The sequence below is a fragment of the Leptonychotes weddellii genome, unplaced genomic scaffold (genome assembly GCF_054177405.1).
Source record: "Leptonychotes weddellii isolate Sample4059 unplaced genomic scaffold, ASM5417740v2 HiC_scaffold_1437, whole genome shotgun sequence".
NCBI classification, from domain to species: Eukaryota; Metazoa; Chordata; class Mammalia; order Carnivora; family Phocidae; genus Leptonychotes; species Leptonychotes weddellii.
The window spans coordinates 1-14,309 of record NW_027724310.1 but is presented as its reverse complement, the minus strand read 5'-3'; the positions used below and the strand labels follow the sequence as shown (position 1 = coordinate 14,309).

Sequence of the window (14,309 nt, the reverse complement as noted above, 5' to 3'; positions counted from 1 at the left end):
CATGACCTGAGCCGAAGGCAGTCGCCCAACCAACTGAGCCACCCAGGCGCCCCGGAAGTTGTTAGCTTTTGATTAAATATGACTCCCTGCCTCCAGTAGGATGCTTGATTAAGTAGTAAACATAAAAACTATTTTCACAGGGGCACCTGGGTGGCTCAGTTGGTTAAGCGACTGCCTTCGGCTCAGGTCATGATCCCGGAGTCCCGGGATCGAGTCCCACATCGGGCTCCCGGCTCGGCGGGGAGCCTGCTTCTCCCTCTGACCCTCTCCCCTCTCATGCTGTTTCTCTCTCTCTCTCAAATAAATAAAATATTAAGAAAAAATTATTTTCACACCCTTCCCCCATCTATTTGTTAGGGACAGTAGTACCCTTGGGATAACTAACTTTAGAGAAACATCACATTGTTATGTGCTCTCAGATGTTTACTCAAGACAATTTACTAAATGACCTATTCCTTCAGGATTAGATAACTTGACCTTACTTTAGGAACAGACCCCTTTTTTTCTTGGCAAAAACTTTGGAAAGCAACTTTGTTGTCTGAAATGGAATAAAAAACAATGCATTTTAGGCTGTCATGAACAATTCTTTGTTGACTACTTCTTTAAAATTTTTTTAAAAATCAAATTAAATTAATTTTTAACTGAGATATAATTGACATATAACATTATATTAGTTTTAGGTGTACAACATAACGCTTTGATATTTGTATGTAAGATGCCGATCACAATAGGTCTAGTTAACATAGTTGCCATTACCACACATGGTTAAAAACGTTTTTTTTTCATGAGATGAGGACTTTGAAGATCTACTCCTTGCGCTACAGTTAGGATGACAAAAAGAGAGAGAATCCAATAGACTGTTTTGGCCTGGGCCTCCCAGTGTGTCTGTATCCATGGTTTAGGGGTTGGGCTTTAGCTCTGTGGATTGAGAACCTTAGCCGATTTTATCAGCATTCCCAAAGGGCCCCGCTAGCCTGTGCTAACTGGGGAAGTGAGGGTAATTCAGGGATGGTAAAAAAGGGCACGTAATTCAGTGCATTAATGTACAATGGAAGACGTACCGGGCTAGAGGGCTGATTTGCTCTCTTCTCGGGTAACTGAACTCAGAAATCTAGAGCTCATTAAGTACAGGGCACTGGGCTGGGCTGTGACCTTCCTCCTTCCTTCCTTCCTTCATAAAAAAATTGCTTTAGTGTTTTCTCTCTCTGTGCATGTGTGTGTTTAGTTTGGTGATTTGTTTCACTGGATCGTAAAACTGATGTCATACACTTCCTGAACTCGACAACCAGTTCTCCTCTTTGTGCTTCATTCAGTGAACATGAATTGACTGAGGGCCTCCCACTGACAGAAACTGCACAAATGAGGATTGGGGATTATCCTACGCATCTCTTCCTGCCCAGAGAGGAGCTTCAAAACAGAAAGGTTTTATGGTAAAGGAAGGGAGATTTGTAAAACTGAGTTGGAAATTGTTTCTAATGATGCTATTTTTTTACTACTCAACAATGAATAGTAAATGATGATCAGATGTTCTAAGTCATATTAAAAAAAATTTTTTTTACCCAATAAGGGTATTTTTATTATTTAGTATTTCTCTGGACATAGTTCAAAGGCTTACATAAAATCATAGAATTTTAGGCTTAGAAGGGACCCCATTGATCACATAATAAAAACCTGTTTTACAAATAAGGGACCTAAGGCCCAGAGCAATTGGGTTACCTTATATTTTCTCAGCTAAGCCCAGACATCATTGTAATTTTTACCTGAAGTATCCAGTGGCCGAAAGACTGATTCTTTGTTCAAAAGCAGCTTCTATCTGCAGAATGGGCATATTTACTCAGAAGAAAATAGATACATTATCTGAGAGGTGAAAATGAAAATATTCCCTATATCAAAATTGACATCTGATAATTGTTGCTGGTGCTTTGTTACCAATAATGGAACTCATTTTAATATTTTTTTCCTCAGCTGGTACACTAACAATTTCCTTCTGATTGGGTTGAGATGTCTGAATTAAACAGATAAAATAGATTCCTGCTGTACATCCATGATGTGGGGGCTGAGTTCACAAGGTATTTTTGAGGCTTCGTTTCTCAGTGTTAGAACTCTAGATAAGTGTGTGTGTGTGAGATAACTGTTCTAATGAGATAAGATAAAGGATGCTGTAAAGTTGGATTAGATGAGTCATTTCCTTTGAGACATGTTTAATAGCAGTTAGGCCTTTTGGTTTTCCTCCTCCCCATTTAAAACAACAATTTTTTTTTTCTTATGGCTTAGGAAGACTAAGTCTCTTCCTCTTCTTATCTAAACGGAATGGGTAAGGCCTTCTAGGTGTTCTTCACACGTTTCCATTCCTCCTCTCAGTGATGCTGTTCCCTGGGCACTCTCTCACATACATGTACCTGGTATACAGCATGGAGAAGCTGTCTCAGCCTTTCATAATCCTGCCCTTTCGTAGAAGTCCGTTCTTAGAAAAACTGTCTGTGTGTGGTGGGGCTGTATGCTGCTGTGATGCTCTCGGCCCTGCTTTGGAGTGTTTTCTCATTTGTCATCACAAACAGAGTGGAACACTTACCCAGTCTTCCCACGTACCTTCTGGATTTTTCTTAATGATGGGCTCAAGGCATTTCAGAAGGATCTGACAAGCGTTCTTGAAGGGGTAAAGAAATGAAGCCTCATTAGAGAAGAGCCCGGTGGTTGGGATTTGTGTGGAAGAATAGTAATTGATAATTGATTAGGTTGGTGAATGTTTCTGGAGTGCTTGATACTGATACATTGGGAACACAGAGACAATAACAACACAGTCCCTGACCTTGAGAGTATCAGTTACTGCCGGGTTTTTTTTGTTTTGTTTTGTTTTGTTTGTTTTTTGTTTTTTAAACCTCCCTGGTTCATTTCCTATGAAAAGACGGGCTCAGCTGAATTTCTACTTTCAGGTCTCCTTTCTATTTGTGCTCTTAATTCCTTCTCTTTTTCTACATTTTTAACTTACACCTTCTTTTGTATTTTCCAGCCATTAAAATCAAAGGAACAAAACATCTTATTTTCATTCTAATTTGTGCTTTCCAGTCTGCAACAATAACATGCCAATATTCCTGTAGGTCTGAAATATTATTCAAGTCTCTGTCCATCCTTCCATCTGTTTATCCATCCACCATCAAACTACTGTAACGAAGGCCTTGGTTTTGGGTGTGAAGTGAGAAGATAACTACATTTGTCTTTATAATAATCTAGATCCGCAAGGTTTCCGATCCTTAACACAGAAACATAAAGCTCTAGAAGATGGGTTAATGCTTAGTTTGCGTTGACAACCCCCATACGCACTGAGCTATTCCTATCTTATGTTTGATCCTGCCCAAAACTGGGTCTCAAGAATTTGAAGTTTCCTACACATTTGTTCTGAGTGAAAAAGCCCCTAACAAGTGTCTCTGAAGATCAGATGGATTTGAAAGTGGTTCCTTTTGGTAGCATAAGTGCAGTGTTCTGAGAACATGCCTCTCCACAACATCCCAATGGAAAAGGTGGACAGGGGCGCCTGGGTGGCTCAGTCGTTAAGCGTCTGCCTTCAGCTCAGGTCGTGATCCCAGAGTCCTGGGATCGAGCCCCACATCGGGCTCCCTGCACCGCGGGCAAGCCTGCTTCTCCCTCTCCCACTCCCCCTGCTTGTGTTCCCTCTCTCGCTATGTCTCTCTCTGTCAAAGAAATAAATAAAATCTTTAAAAAAAAAAAAAAAGGAAAAGGTGGACAGTTTATAACAGAAACATGACATCACTTCAAAAGTACATGCGATCAGGGGCGCCTTGGTGGCTCAGTTATTAAGCGTCTGCCTTTGGCTCAGATCATGGTCCCAGGGTCCTGGGATCGAGCCCCGCATCGGGCTCCCTGCTCAGCAGGAAACCTGCTTCTGCCTCTCTCACTCCCCCTGCTTGTGTTCCCTCTCTGGCTGTCTCTCTCTGTCAAATAAATAAATAAAATCTTAAAAAAAAAAAAAGTACATGCGATCAGATCTCTGAATTAAGGAATATGGGAGTCATAGTCTATTCTGAAAAAGTGAAAATTTAGCAGTTTTTAAAAATATCAGAAAATAAATACAAAGGATAGGTATGAGTGCTGTGGTTGAATTGCACTGATGGAAACACTTTAATTGAACCAGATCCACTGAGCTGGTGTTCTGCCTGCTTACCTGCCTGCAAGAACTTGTTTGTGTCAGAGACTTGCCCAGCCCTGCATTACTCGGTACCCAGATTTCTTCTTCGTTTCTCCCCGCGACAGAGACTGTTTATTCACCAAACTCCATTCTCCCCTTGTTCCATAGTAGCTGGGCCTATGGTGTACTCCTCCACATTTCCCCAACCTCCCTTGCACTTAGACATGGCCCGAGACTTGTTCTGCTGGTGGATGATTAGGGGAAGTGACTTGCATCACTTCCAGGTCTGACCTCCATGCTTTTTCCCTGATGATGATGCTCAGGGCAGGCTTGAAAGCCACATGTTGAAGGTGGAGGAATTGCCATTAATCTCAGGGTACTCCAATGACGAAAGCTCCCTCTGCACCGTTACGTGTGCAAGGAAGGGACTTTTGTCGTGTTTGAGGCACTGTATTCTATGTGTCTGTGTGTCACCTCAGTTTAGCCTACTCAAACTAGTCCACTCTCCTGACATTTTGGTTATCCCGAGACTATGTTTACTGCCACAGATGACTTCTCTGAAGCCAACTGCTGTGTCTGTATCCAGCTAAGCAAACCAGCAATATGGAAGAAGTTCGGAAGGGAAAGACAGGGGACAGCACCTGCCTGGCTCTGCCATTGACATCCGAACCAATGGAAGCTGCGGTAGCCATGGTGTTGGGCACCGTGGCCATACTTTTTTCACAGATGTGCATAGAAGACATGGGTATTTTTAATTCACGGCTGGCCACCTATGTGAAAAATAAATATTTTCAAGTCCGGCAAAGTTTTCTAGGAAGAGTTGAGTCATTTTTTTTTTTTAATTAAAAAACACTACCATTTTTATTACATCCATGAAATCCTTGAAAGCCTAAAATAATGTGTCTTAAAAAAATGAAAACCACTTCTTAGTAGAGCCTCACGCTGATTTTTAAAGCGTTTTCTTGGTAGGATTCCAAAATGGTTCTTCCATTCAAACTTAGTGTGTTTAGGATGTGAAGGATTTCCTTTGTTTCTGAGTTTTATTTGGTGGCATTGGCAGGAAGAGAGAGATCGGACTGACTGGTTCAAAGGTTGGTCTTAAATCTGTTGGCATGAGCATCCGATGAATTTCAAATGACCCTGAGGGCCTATCTTCTCTCTTGCCCTCATCCCACCTTATCTTTCGATTCTCCCCCTTGTCTTCTATTTGTTCCCTCTTGTTTATACTCCTCTAGTATTTGCTGTTCACTGTTTTCTTTTCTGTTCTTTTTCTTCCAGTCTCTCTAGCAGACACGTGGAAAGAAAGATATTTAATCACAAAGAATAAAAAAGAGAGAAAGAAAGGGAGGGAAGGAAGGAAGGAAGAGAAAAAGCATTATTTTGGTTTCTTTTGTCTTTTAGTTTTGGCAAGAACACTTTCTCCAGACGTCTACGGTTATGGACTTGTTCCCAAGTGCTAATCTAGAGAGTAATGCTGTTGTAAGATTAAGTTTCCCCAGCAAGAGGCAAAATGAAAAAAAAAAAAAGGACAATTTTATTGGTTCTTGGTGATGAAGAGCCAAAGGGAATGTATTGGGTCCCCTACATGGGAAGGACAAGTGGAGACTGTGTCACATATATATGCATCTAAGTCTTTCTGGTATTATCAGCGACCTCTCGCTGCCTCTCACGTTTGCTTTTCTTCCCACGATGGCTATGTTATTTCCAAGAACAGGCATGCTTCCTCGATGGCACAGGAAAATTGCCTCTGACATCCCCTGACTTAGATAGAGCAGAGGAGCTCAGCAACCACAAGGGCATGCTAGTTCTTCTCCGTCAGCATCTACGCATCAGTCCCAGGAAAGGATCTTGGTCCTGTGCCTTCCCCCTGGACCCATCCCTGCAGCCAGTGGGCTCAGGAGCCATGACCAGCTAGGCCTGACACCTGTGCCTCTATCTGTGGCAGGAGTTGGGGAAAGGAGGGAAATGGGGCTAAAAGGTACCAGAATTGAGGAGTCCTTTAGGACTCTATGGAATGTAGGGGGTGTATTCCAAAGGAGCTAAGGGGCTGGATAGTCCAAAGCTGCGGATGTGTACTATAATAATCTAATAAATTTGTCATAGTGAAATTTATTCAATTTAAAGGATTCTTCTTTTTTTTTTCCTCTTGAGATATCTTCCTACTTCATGCATATGTATGTGTGTGTGTTAAAATATACTTTAAAAATTATAGCATGATAACAGTTGATGACTTACTTGTCCTTACTTGTCCAAAATGTATATTAGCAACCTAATGTTGTTGTCCAAACTTTAGAAATCATGCATACTGGTCTCAAAATAGAAAAGCTGAGAAACTCCTACTCTAGGTAAAGTCTGCGTGGGGCACCTACCACAGTGCTCCAGGGGCTCATTAGTGGTGTTTTCACTAACAACCACCTCCACCCATAAAGCCTGGCCATGCTCTAGGACTATTTGTACATACGTGGGATTTCTGCTACCTCAGACATCCTTTTGATACGGAAGAAGTTTTTCAATCAAATAGTCAAGATCTTAGGGTTTGATCATCTCCCCTAAAATTCGTGCCAAATGTCAGGCATGTCAACAATGTATAGAGAGATCAACGACTTAATTTTATGTAGCTTACCTGCAGCATTTTGGTGTGAATACCTTGTCCCAGTTCGTTGCCTCCATGTGTGACCAGTACAGAGCCATCTGTGTAGATATGAACGAGAGCAGCTGCCTAGTAAAACAACCCAGAAGGCACCACTCAGTGCAAGTTTAGTGAGACTGAATACAAACAAATGAGGTAGTGAGACCCCCGTCAGAGGGTCAGAGAAGCAAGCTTTCCTGGTGGGATTCTGACGTTTAGTTCTGTTCTGTGCAGAAGTCACCTGTAAAGAACATTCCTTCACGAACAATGAATCATGGAACACTTCATCTAGAACTAATGATGTAATGTATGGGGATTAACATAAGAATAAAAAAAAAAAAAGAACATTCCTTTTAGGAATCTGGTTTTTTTTATTTATTTATATTTTTTATTTAAAAAATTTTTAAAGATTTTATTTTTTTATTTGAGAGAGAGAGAGCGCATACATGAGCAAGCGTGAGTGGGGGAGGGAAGGGAGAGGGAGAGGGAAAGAATCTCAAGCAGACCCCACACTGAGCACGGAGACCAACATGGGGTTCGATCTCCCAATATGGGGCTCAATCTCACGACTCTGAGATCAGAACATGAGCTGAAACCAAGAGTTGGATGCTTAACTGACTGAGCCACCTAGGTGTCCCAGGAACCTGGTTTTAATAGGCGCCCCTTTGGATACTCAGGAGTTATGAGTATTGGTTCCAACTATTTGAAAGTTACTCCCCTTCTTGAAGTCTCTGGCTGACTGTTCAGCTAACTAATTAAACATTTGTTAAGTACTTGACACATGTTATGTTCCAATCTGCGCTCAGCTCTGGATATACACAGATGAACAAGATGTGGTTCTTCCTCAACATTTAGTAGCTCCCACTGTAATGGGGGGACAGGGTAGAGAGCAAGTCATAATGCAGAATGATTTGTGAGGCAATGGGCATGATATAAGGGGCCCTAGGGACCTGGGAGGACAGATCGAACTGCTTTTGAGAAGCTTGGGGAGGGGTTCCCCAAAGAGACAACTGAATGGAATCATAAAAGGGAAGAAGGGCTCACCACTGGGCAAGGTGGGCCCAAATCCCCCATTGTCTGTATGGGAAAGCCTAGCTCTTTTTTACAATATGAGGTCTTTTAGGATTTGGTCTGGTGTACTTTTCCAGTTCCATCGCTGTCTTTTCCTGCTTTGCCTTACTGCTGCTCCTTCCTGACCTGTGCTCACGTTTATGCTGTTCTCCCTTCCTGGCCTGCTCCCCAGCCGTCAGACCCACACCTATGATCTCCGTTCTGTGAAAGCTTCCCAAACACTTCTCATTCCCATCTGGGAAGGATCAGTTACCTGCTTCTCTGCACTTCCTCTTACAGGGGTGAACTGGGCTGATTAGTGTCCCCTGCAAATTCCTGTCCACCTGGAACCTCAGAATGCAACCTTCTTTGGAAATAGAGTTTTTGTAGATAAAATTGTTAAGAGGAGGTCATAGTGGATTAGGGTGGGCTCTAAATTCAGTGACTGGTGTTCTTATATGAGACTGTGTGAAGACACACAACAAAGAAGGCCACATGAAGATGGAGGCAGAGATTGGAGTGACATGGCCACAAGCCAAGGAATACTAGGAGACACCAGAAGCTGGAAGAGACAAGGAAGTGTTCTCCTCTGGGGGCTTCTGAGGAGCATTACCCTGCTGACACCTTGATTTTGAACTCCAAGCCTCCAGAACTGGGAGAGCATAAATTTGTTGTAAGCCACCCAGTTTGTGGTACTTTCTTATGGCAGCCACAGGAAATGAATACAGGGGGTGACCAGCTCTTCTGTGAGAGTCTCAGGGAGGAAGGGCACTTGGTCTCGTTCAGTTTTGTGTCCTGTAGAGAACTTAGAGCAAGTCTGAATCACAGAAACACTAAATAAATGTTGAATTGGACAAATGGAAATGTGTTATTTTTCATTCCAGGAGGAGGAGGGAAAAAGGGGGAGGAATTAGGATTTCAGTCTATTCTGTCTCAGAATGGCTTAGAGGAGCTTTGGGGCACCCAGGCTTATAGATGTTAATAATAGTATTTATCATCGTGGGCCTTTTGACTCCCTCTGACAGTGCTCCCCATGCCTAGTTTGGAGAGTAGGTGTTCCAGCTTTGTGAGTCATCAGCTGCCCTGAAATAACACATTTCAACTCTTAGCCTGGTGATTCTTGGATGCATCAATTTGGAACTCTGTGAAGAAGCTGGAGGCCTTTCAAATAGAGCTTTAAAGTCGTTGCTTGATTTAAGGATGTGTGTGTGTGTGTGTGTGTGTGTGTGTGTGTGTGTGTGTGTGTGTGGCGAGGTAAGGAAGTTGGCTCACATGGATGATGGCAGAGAGTAGACTGTGGTTTATGTGAGGGGCAGCCATCCAGGTGAGGGGAAGTGTTGTATAATAAAAAAATAAATATATGTTCTTTGTCCCTGATTTTTGGCACAGAGGTCCAAAAATCCTGGGAATTTACTGTCTTTTGTCTGCTATTCAGATCATTCTTGGGAGAAGCCTAGACAGCTTCTAGGAGGTGGGAATTGTTGCCAGAAAAACCAAACACAAGGTTAGAGGGTTCCAGCTTTCAGCCCCACCCTCTGAACTTCAGGGAGGGGAGAGGGACTAGAGATTGAGTTCAGTCACCAATGGCCAATGATTTAATCAACTGTGACTATGTAATGAAACTTTCATAAAACCCACGAACAACTGGGTTCTGGGAGCTTCTGGGTTGGTGACCACAGCCACAAGCTGGAGGGGAAGGGCATGAAAGCCCCATTTGCCTCTCACAGAACTTGCCCCATGCATGTCTACCATGTGGCTATTCTTGGGTGGTATCCTTTATAACAAATGGTCATAATAGCAAGTAGAGTGCTTTCCTGAGTTCTGCGAGTTGCTCTAGCAAATATCAAACCTAAGTGAGGTGGGTAGTGGAAACCCCTGAATTTGTAGTTGCTTGGACAGAAGTGTGAATAGCTTGGGCACCCTACTTTTGCTGGTATCGGAAATGGAGGCAGTCTTGTGGGACTTAGCCCTTGATCTGTGCGGTCTGTGCTAACTCTGGGTAGTTAGCGTCAGAATTGAATTGAACTCTGTTGCACACTCAGTTGGTGTTGGAGGATTGGTGCAGAAAAAAACACAACATTTGGTGTCAGAGAAAAAAACCCACACAGGCAGATATCTAGAATAACTTATGCTCCAGCTGTTGAATTAGTCCAGGCCCGTAGGTGTAACAGTCAACCTGCCTGCACCTCTGTGCAGAACAGGCATGCTGGACCTGAACAGGAGTGTGACTCAGGAGACTGGGGAGTCTCATCCTACCTGCTGGAGGAGCCACAGCCCTGCGAGGTGCATCTGAGATCTCCTGGGGAAGGGGTGTGGGCTGCCTTGGATAACTACACAGTGCTCCGGTAACCCTGCCAAGTGCTTTACATTTATTAGCTTGTTGAGTCCTCATCAATCCTAAGAGAAAGGATTATTATTCTCATTTTATAATTGAGGAAGCTGAGACTCAGAGAGGTTAAATAACTTGCTCAATATTACACAGCTAGTAAGTGGCAGGGCCAAGGATTTCTTAGGTCCACCTGACTCCAGTTGCTTAGGGTTTGGGGGCAACTGCTTTACTCCCTAAGAAGGATTTCCTTGGACAGGGCAGCTTCTGTGGTGTGAGCACGCGCATGTGTCTATTGGCTGCTGGTAGTTGGGTGTAAGTGGGAAAATGCTTTCAATGGTATACGCACAGGGAGATCTAATGTATTTTTAGATTTAGATTTAGATCTAATGCACATAAGATTTTTCCAGTTGTGGAGTCTCTGCTTCTGGTGGACAATAATGGGGAGGCAATACCACTTCCCTGTTTTGTAAACAGCTTTCCCATATGGGACCCATTGGGATTGCTGGGAACACTTGTCTGTACCAGTCCTGTGTTATTTAATGGACTCATCTATTTGCACCTTTCCTCCTCCCTTCTGGATGTGGCCTCTGAGTGACTTGCCTCTTCCTTTTGCAATCTACCTGGAAGGATTTTTGGACCATGCACCCCTGTTTCCCCACTAGAATTGACACAGATTCCTGGGAGAGGTGGCTGGAAACAGCCAGCTTGTCAGGACAACATGCAGTGACCTCTCTGCCTAGACTTTGGGGCACTGAGGAGAGCTGAGGGGTCTGGGGCACAGACCGGGAGAGGCCCCACTCCCTGCCCAAGCCGTAACGCCTGGGCTCAGAGAGCTCAGCACCGCAGGCCTTGTGGGCTCTCATTCCCTTTGGCACAGGGATGATTTGGGGTGGGGTGGGGTGGGGGTTGTGGTCACTGCTGCGTCCTGGCAGCCATGCTGGTAGCAGGCTTGCTGATGCCATTTTCTGACACCGAGACATTTTTTCTACCGCACTGTGTTGAACGAGCTTGTAGGTGGGAATGCTGCTCAGGAGAGTTCTTACATTTCTCCCAGGTGCTGGGGGAGGGAGGGGCTTGGTGCCTGGGAAATGTGACCCTCTCCCAAAGTCAACGTGAGCTGACAGGGCAAGAAGTGCATCTGATGTGAGGGTTATTCACCACGTAGAAAAGCCTTACCTGATGATAGCTTGTTGCAGCAAAACCAACTGAAAACTTCATGGGGATGATTGCCATGCCTTTCTTCTTCCAGTAATTCTTCTTGTTAAACTCTTCCACTTGCATTCTCCTGTTGTGAAAGGAAGACTTGTCCAGACACTCATTCCAACATCTGATCAGGGGCTCAGGGCTGAACGCTTGTTTGTAGATGGTTTTATCAACTATTTTGTACATGTTTTTCTCCCTAATCTGAAATGGGTGAGAAGTTGAGTTGATAGTTTATGGTAAGACAGAAACTGACTGCAAAAGAGAGACTTGAAAAGCTTCCCCATTAAAACACAAACTTTGGTGGGGAGAAGACAGGGTGCTGCTTCTTTCTTTGAACAGCATGTGCTTTTGTAAAAATAATGGGAGTTAGGGGCGCCTGGGTGGCCCAGTCGGTTAAGCATCTGCCTTCAGCTCAGGTCATGATCCCAGAGTCCTGGGATCGAGTCCCATGGCAGCTCCCTGCTCAACGGTGAGCCTGCTTCTCCCTCTGCCTCTGTCCCTCCCCTGCCCTCCCCGATTGTGCTCTCTCTCTCTCAAATAAATAGATAAAATCTTTAAAAAAAAAAATAACGGGAGTTATTTCTCATCTCTTCTTCAATGTACCAATCAGGGTTTCTCCCTCCTCAAGCGGAGGGTAGCGGTAGTAACTGGTCCCTGGAGGGCAGCAGGATGGAGAGGCTGAGGGAAGCAGATACTCCTTCTTTCCCACAAGGTTCAGAGGATGAGGAAGAGCTGGTAGATTGTATATAAAAGCAAGGGTTTATTATCATAACTGAAGATTTGTTCTGATACAGAGGAATAGCATTGCAGCTAGTAACAAATAGCAGATCTACTCTAAGCCTTCTGATTGCCTCTGGAATGTGTGGTCAAATCTTTTTAAAAATGTATTTGAATATGGGGTGTTGTATGTCCTGGAAGCATGCAAGATTTGATAAAGGAGAGCCCACTGAGATGTGCTCAGGAAGTCTTCATTCTCCCCATTTCGCTCTAGTAACATTAAATAATTATCATTATCAGCAGTAACATTGGAATAATACCATCCAGTTTATGGAAACAAATGTTTTAACAAGTGCTAGCTCATTTGATTCTTGCAGGAACCCTGTGTGGTGAGTCATATCATCCTTGTTTCATAGATAAGGAAACTGAACCACAAAGAGGTTGCCTCTCCTTGCTGGAGCCGCTCCATTTGCCTGGATTACCTTCCTATTATCTGTGCCTATTATTCTTCAAGGCCTATCTTAAGTGTCATCTTCTCCAGAAAGTTCTTGCTGACTCTCCTCCCCGCAAGCCAAAGTGATGTCTTTCTCCCTTGTACTCATAGAACACTTTATGTGACTTCTCTAGGATAACTATGTTCTTCCTGGTACCATATGTAGGTGTTCTCCTGTGTGTAGGAAGTACCCTGACAATCACAAACCTGCTGGTCCTCTCTGTTGAACTTGGGGGCCAAGGGGTTCAAAGGGCAATATATACTGGGGAAACAGGGAAGAGAAGTGTAAAAAGTAGGCTAGGGCCTAATTGAAATGTGTGAAGGCTAGAAAGCTGTTATTAATAATTATCTCAGTTGCCAGTGGCCTGCCTCTCTCTGGCCTAGCATCCTGTCTATACTGTGCACCTTCCAGGATACTGTACAAAATAATATTTTTGGAGGGCATCTTTTGGCAGTATATCTCTCAAAAATTTCCAAGTATACTGGCAATTCCACTTCTATAAATTTATCCTTCAGATATATACAATAGGGCAAAAATACATCTATATTTTGGTCTATCTGTACCAAGATGTTTCTTGCAACATCATTTTAATAGCCCAAAATGGGTAACAACATAAATGTGTATCATAGTGGGGTGGCTAAATAAATTATGGTAAGTCCCTATTACATAATGCTATTCAGTTATGAAAAAGAATGAAGTGGATCATTCTATTGACACAGGAAGATAACCGTGGCCTACTCAAGCAGAAAAAGTATGATATGCTTATCATGGTCCCATTTTGGTAACTAATTCTCTATGTACACACACACACACACACACACATAATACATCAATGTTTACATATGTGTGTATGAATCTAGAGGCCTGGAACAATAAACATAGAATTCTTAACAATGGTTACCCTTGATCAATAGGGATGATGGGATGAAAAAGGGGACGTTCACTTTTTATTTTAATTCCCTCAGTGTGGTTAGAATTTTAAAAGAAGCAATTATTTTTGTACAAATTAGAAAAAAGAAAGAAAGAAACAGAAAGTTGTTTGCATAAGGATGTAGGAAGATAGTGGAAAGTCATTTCTTTCAGGTAGCACTTAATTTACCTCAAATTCTGAGCTGGGGCTAATTTGAGTGGTTCTTCTAGGGTCTTTCCTTGGGTAGCTAGTTTCCTACCTCATCTGATTCTTCACCAACCTTGGTTACGATCTTGATTACAACCTTACCTTTTCTGACAGAAGGCCACATTTGGCTGCTACAGCTGTGATGCAAGATTCTGTTATCAGGGTTCCTTGTGGGAAGCCAAATCCACGAAAGGCTGTATTAGATGGTAGATTTGTCATGCATGCACGGCCCCGGAACCTGAGGTGGCGGATTTTATATGCATTTTCTAGCTTTAATATGAGAAATTCTGTTACCTAAAGTGAAAGCAGATATTAATATATATTGGACAATACTTTGTTTTTTTTTCTGTAAAAGTCAAGTTCAGAGTCTAACTGCTTGTGGAACTTGGGTAAGTACTTGAAGAAAAATGCTCTGTAAAGACTCATCTAGAGGGGCGCCTGGGTGGCTCAGTTGGTTAAGCGACTGCCTTCGGCTCAGGTCATGATCCTGGAGTCCCTGGATCGAGTCCCGCATCGGGCTCCCTGCTCAGCAAGGAGCCTGCTTCTCCCTCTAACCCTCCCCCCTCTCATGTACTCTCTCTCTCTCATTCTCGCTCTCTCAAATAAATAAATAAATCTTTAAAAAA

At 43.2% G+C, this 14,309-nt stretch overlaps 1 protein-coding gene across 2 annotated transcripts; it reads right to left on the bottom strand.

Moving 5' to 3' along the window:
• Positions 1–649: 649 nt before the first annotated feature.
• Positions 650–14,108, bottom strand: LOC145718347 (aldehyde oxidase 2-like). Of its 2 annotated transcripts, none has more exons than XM_081809838.1 (4): positions 13,786–14,108; positions 11,329–11,556; positions 6,768–6,863; positions 650–2,647 (listed from the first exon to the last, which is right to left on the bottom strand). In XM_081809838.1, the coding sequence occupies exons 1-4, from the start codon at positions 13,900–13,902 to the stop codon at positions 2,549–2,551; spliced, it is 540 nt and encodes a 179-aa protein (XP_081665964.1). In that variant the 5' UTR covers positions 13,903–14,108; the 3' UTR covers positions 650–2,548. The 2 variants fall into 2 exon arrangements, with proteins under 2 accessions (XP_081665964.1, XP_081665965.1); XM_081809839.1 differs by having other exon boundaries at positions 6,768–6,835.
• Between the last annotated feature and the right edge of the window lie 201 nt (positions 14,109–14,309).

Bases quoted from the DNA above. Each gene is read 5' to 3' on its own strand.
- LOC145718347 (XM_081809838.1), bottom strand. From the start codon at position 13,902: ATGACAAATCTACCATCTAATACAGCCTTTCGTGGATTTGGCTTCCCA. The intron at 6,864-11,328 runs GTAAGGCTTTTC...TTGTTTTACTAG, and splicing joins CTGCAACAAGCTATCATCAG to GCAGCTGCTCTCGTTCATAT. The intron at 2,648-6,767 runs GTAAGCTACATA...TACCCCTTCAAG, and splicing joins TTCACACCAAAATGCTGCAG to AACGCTTGTCAGATCCTTCT.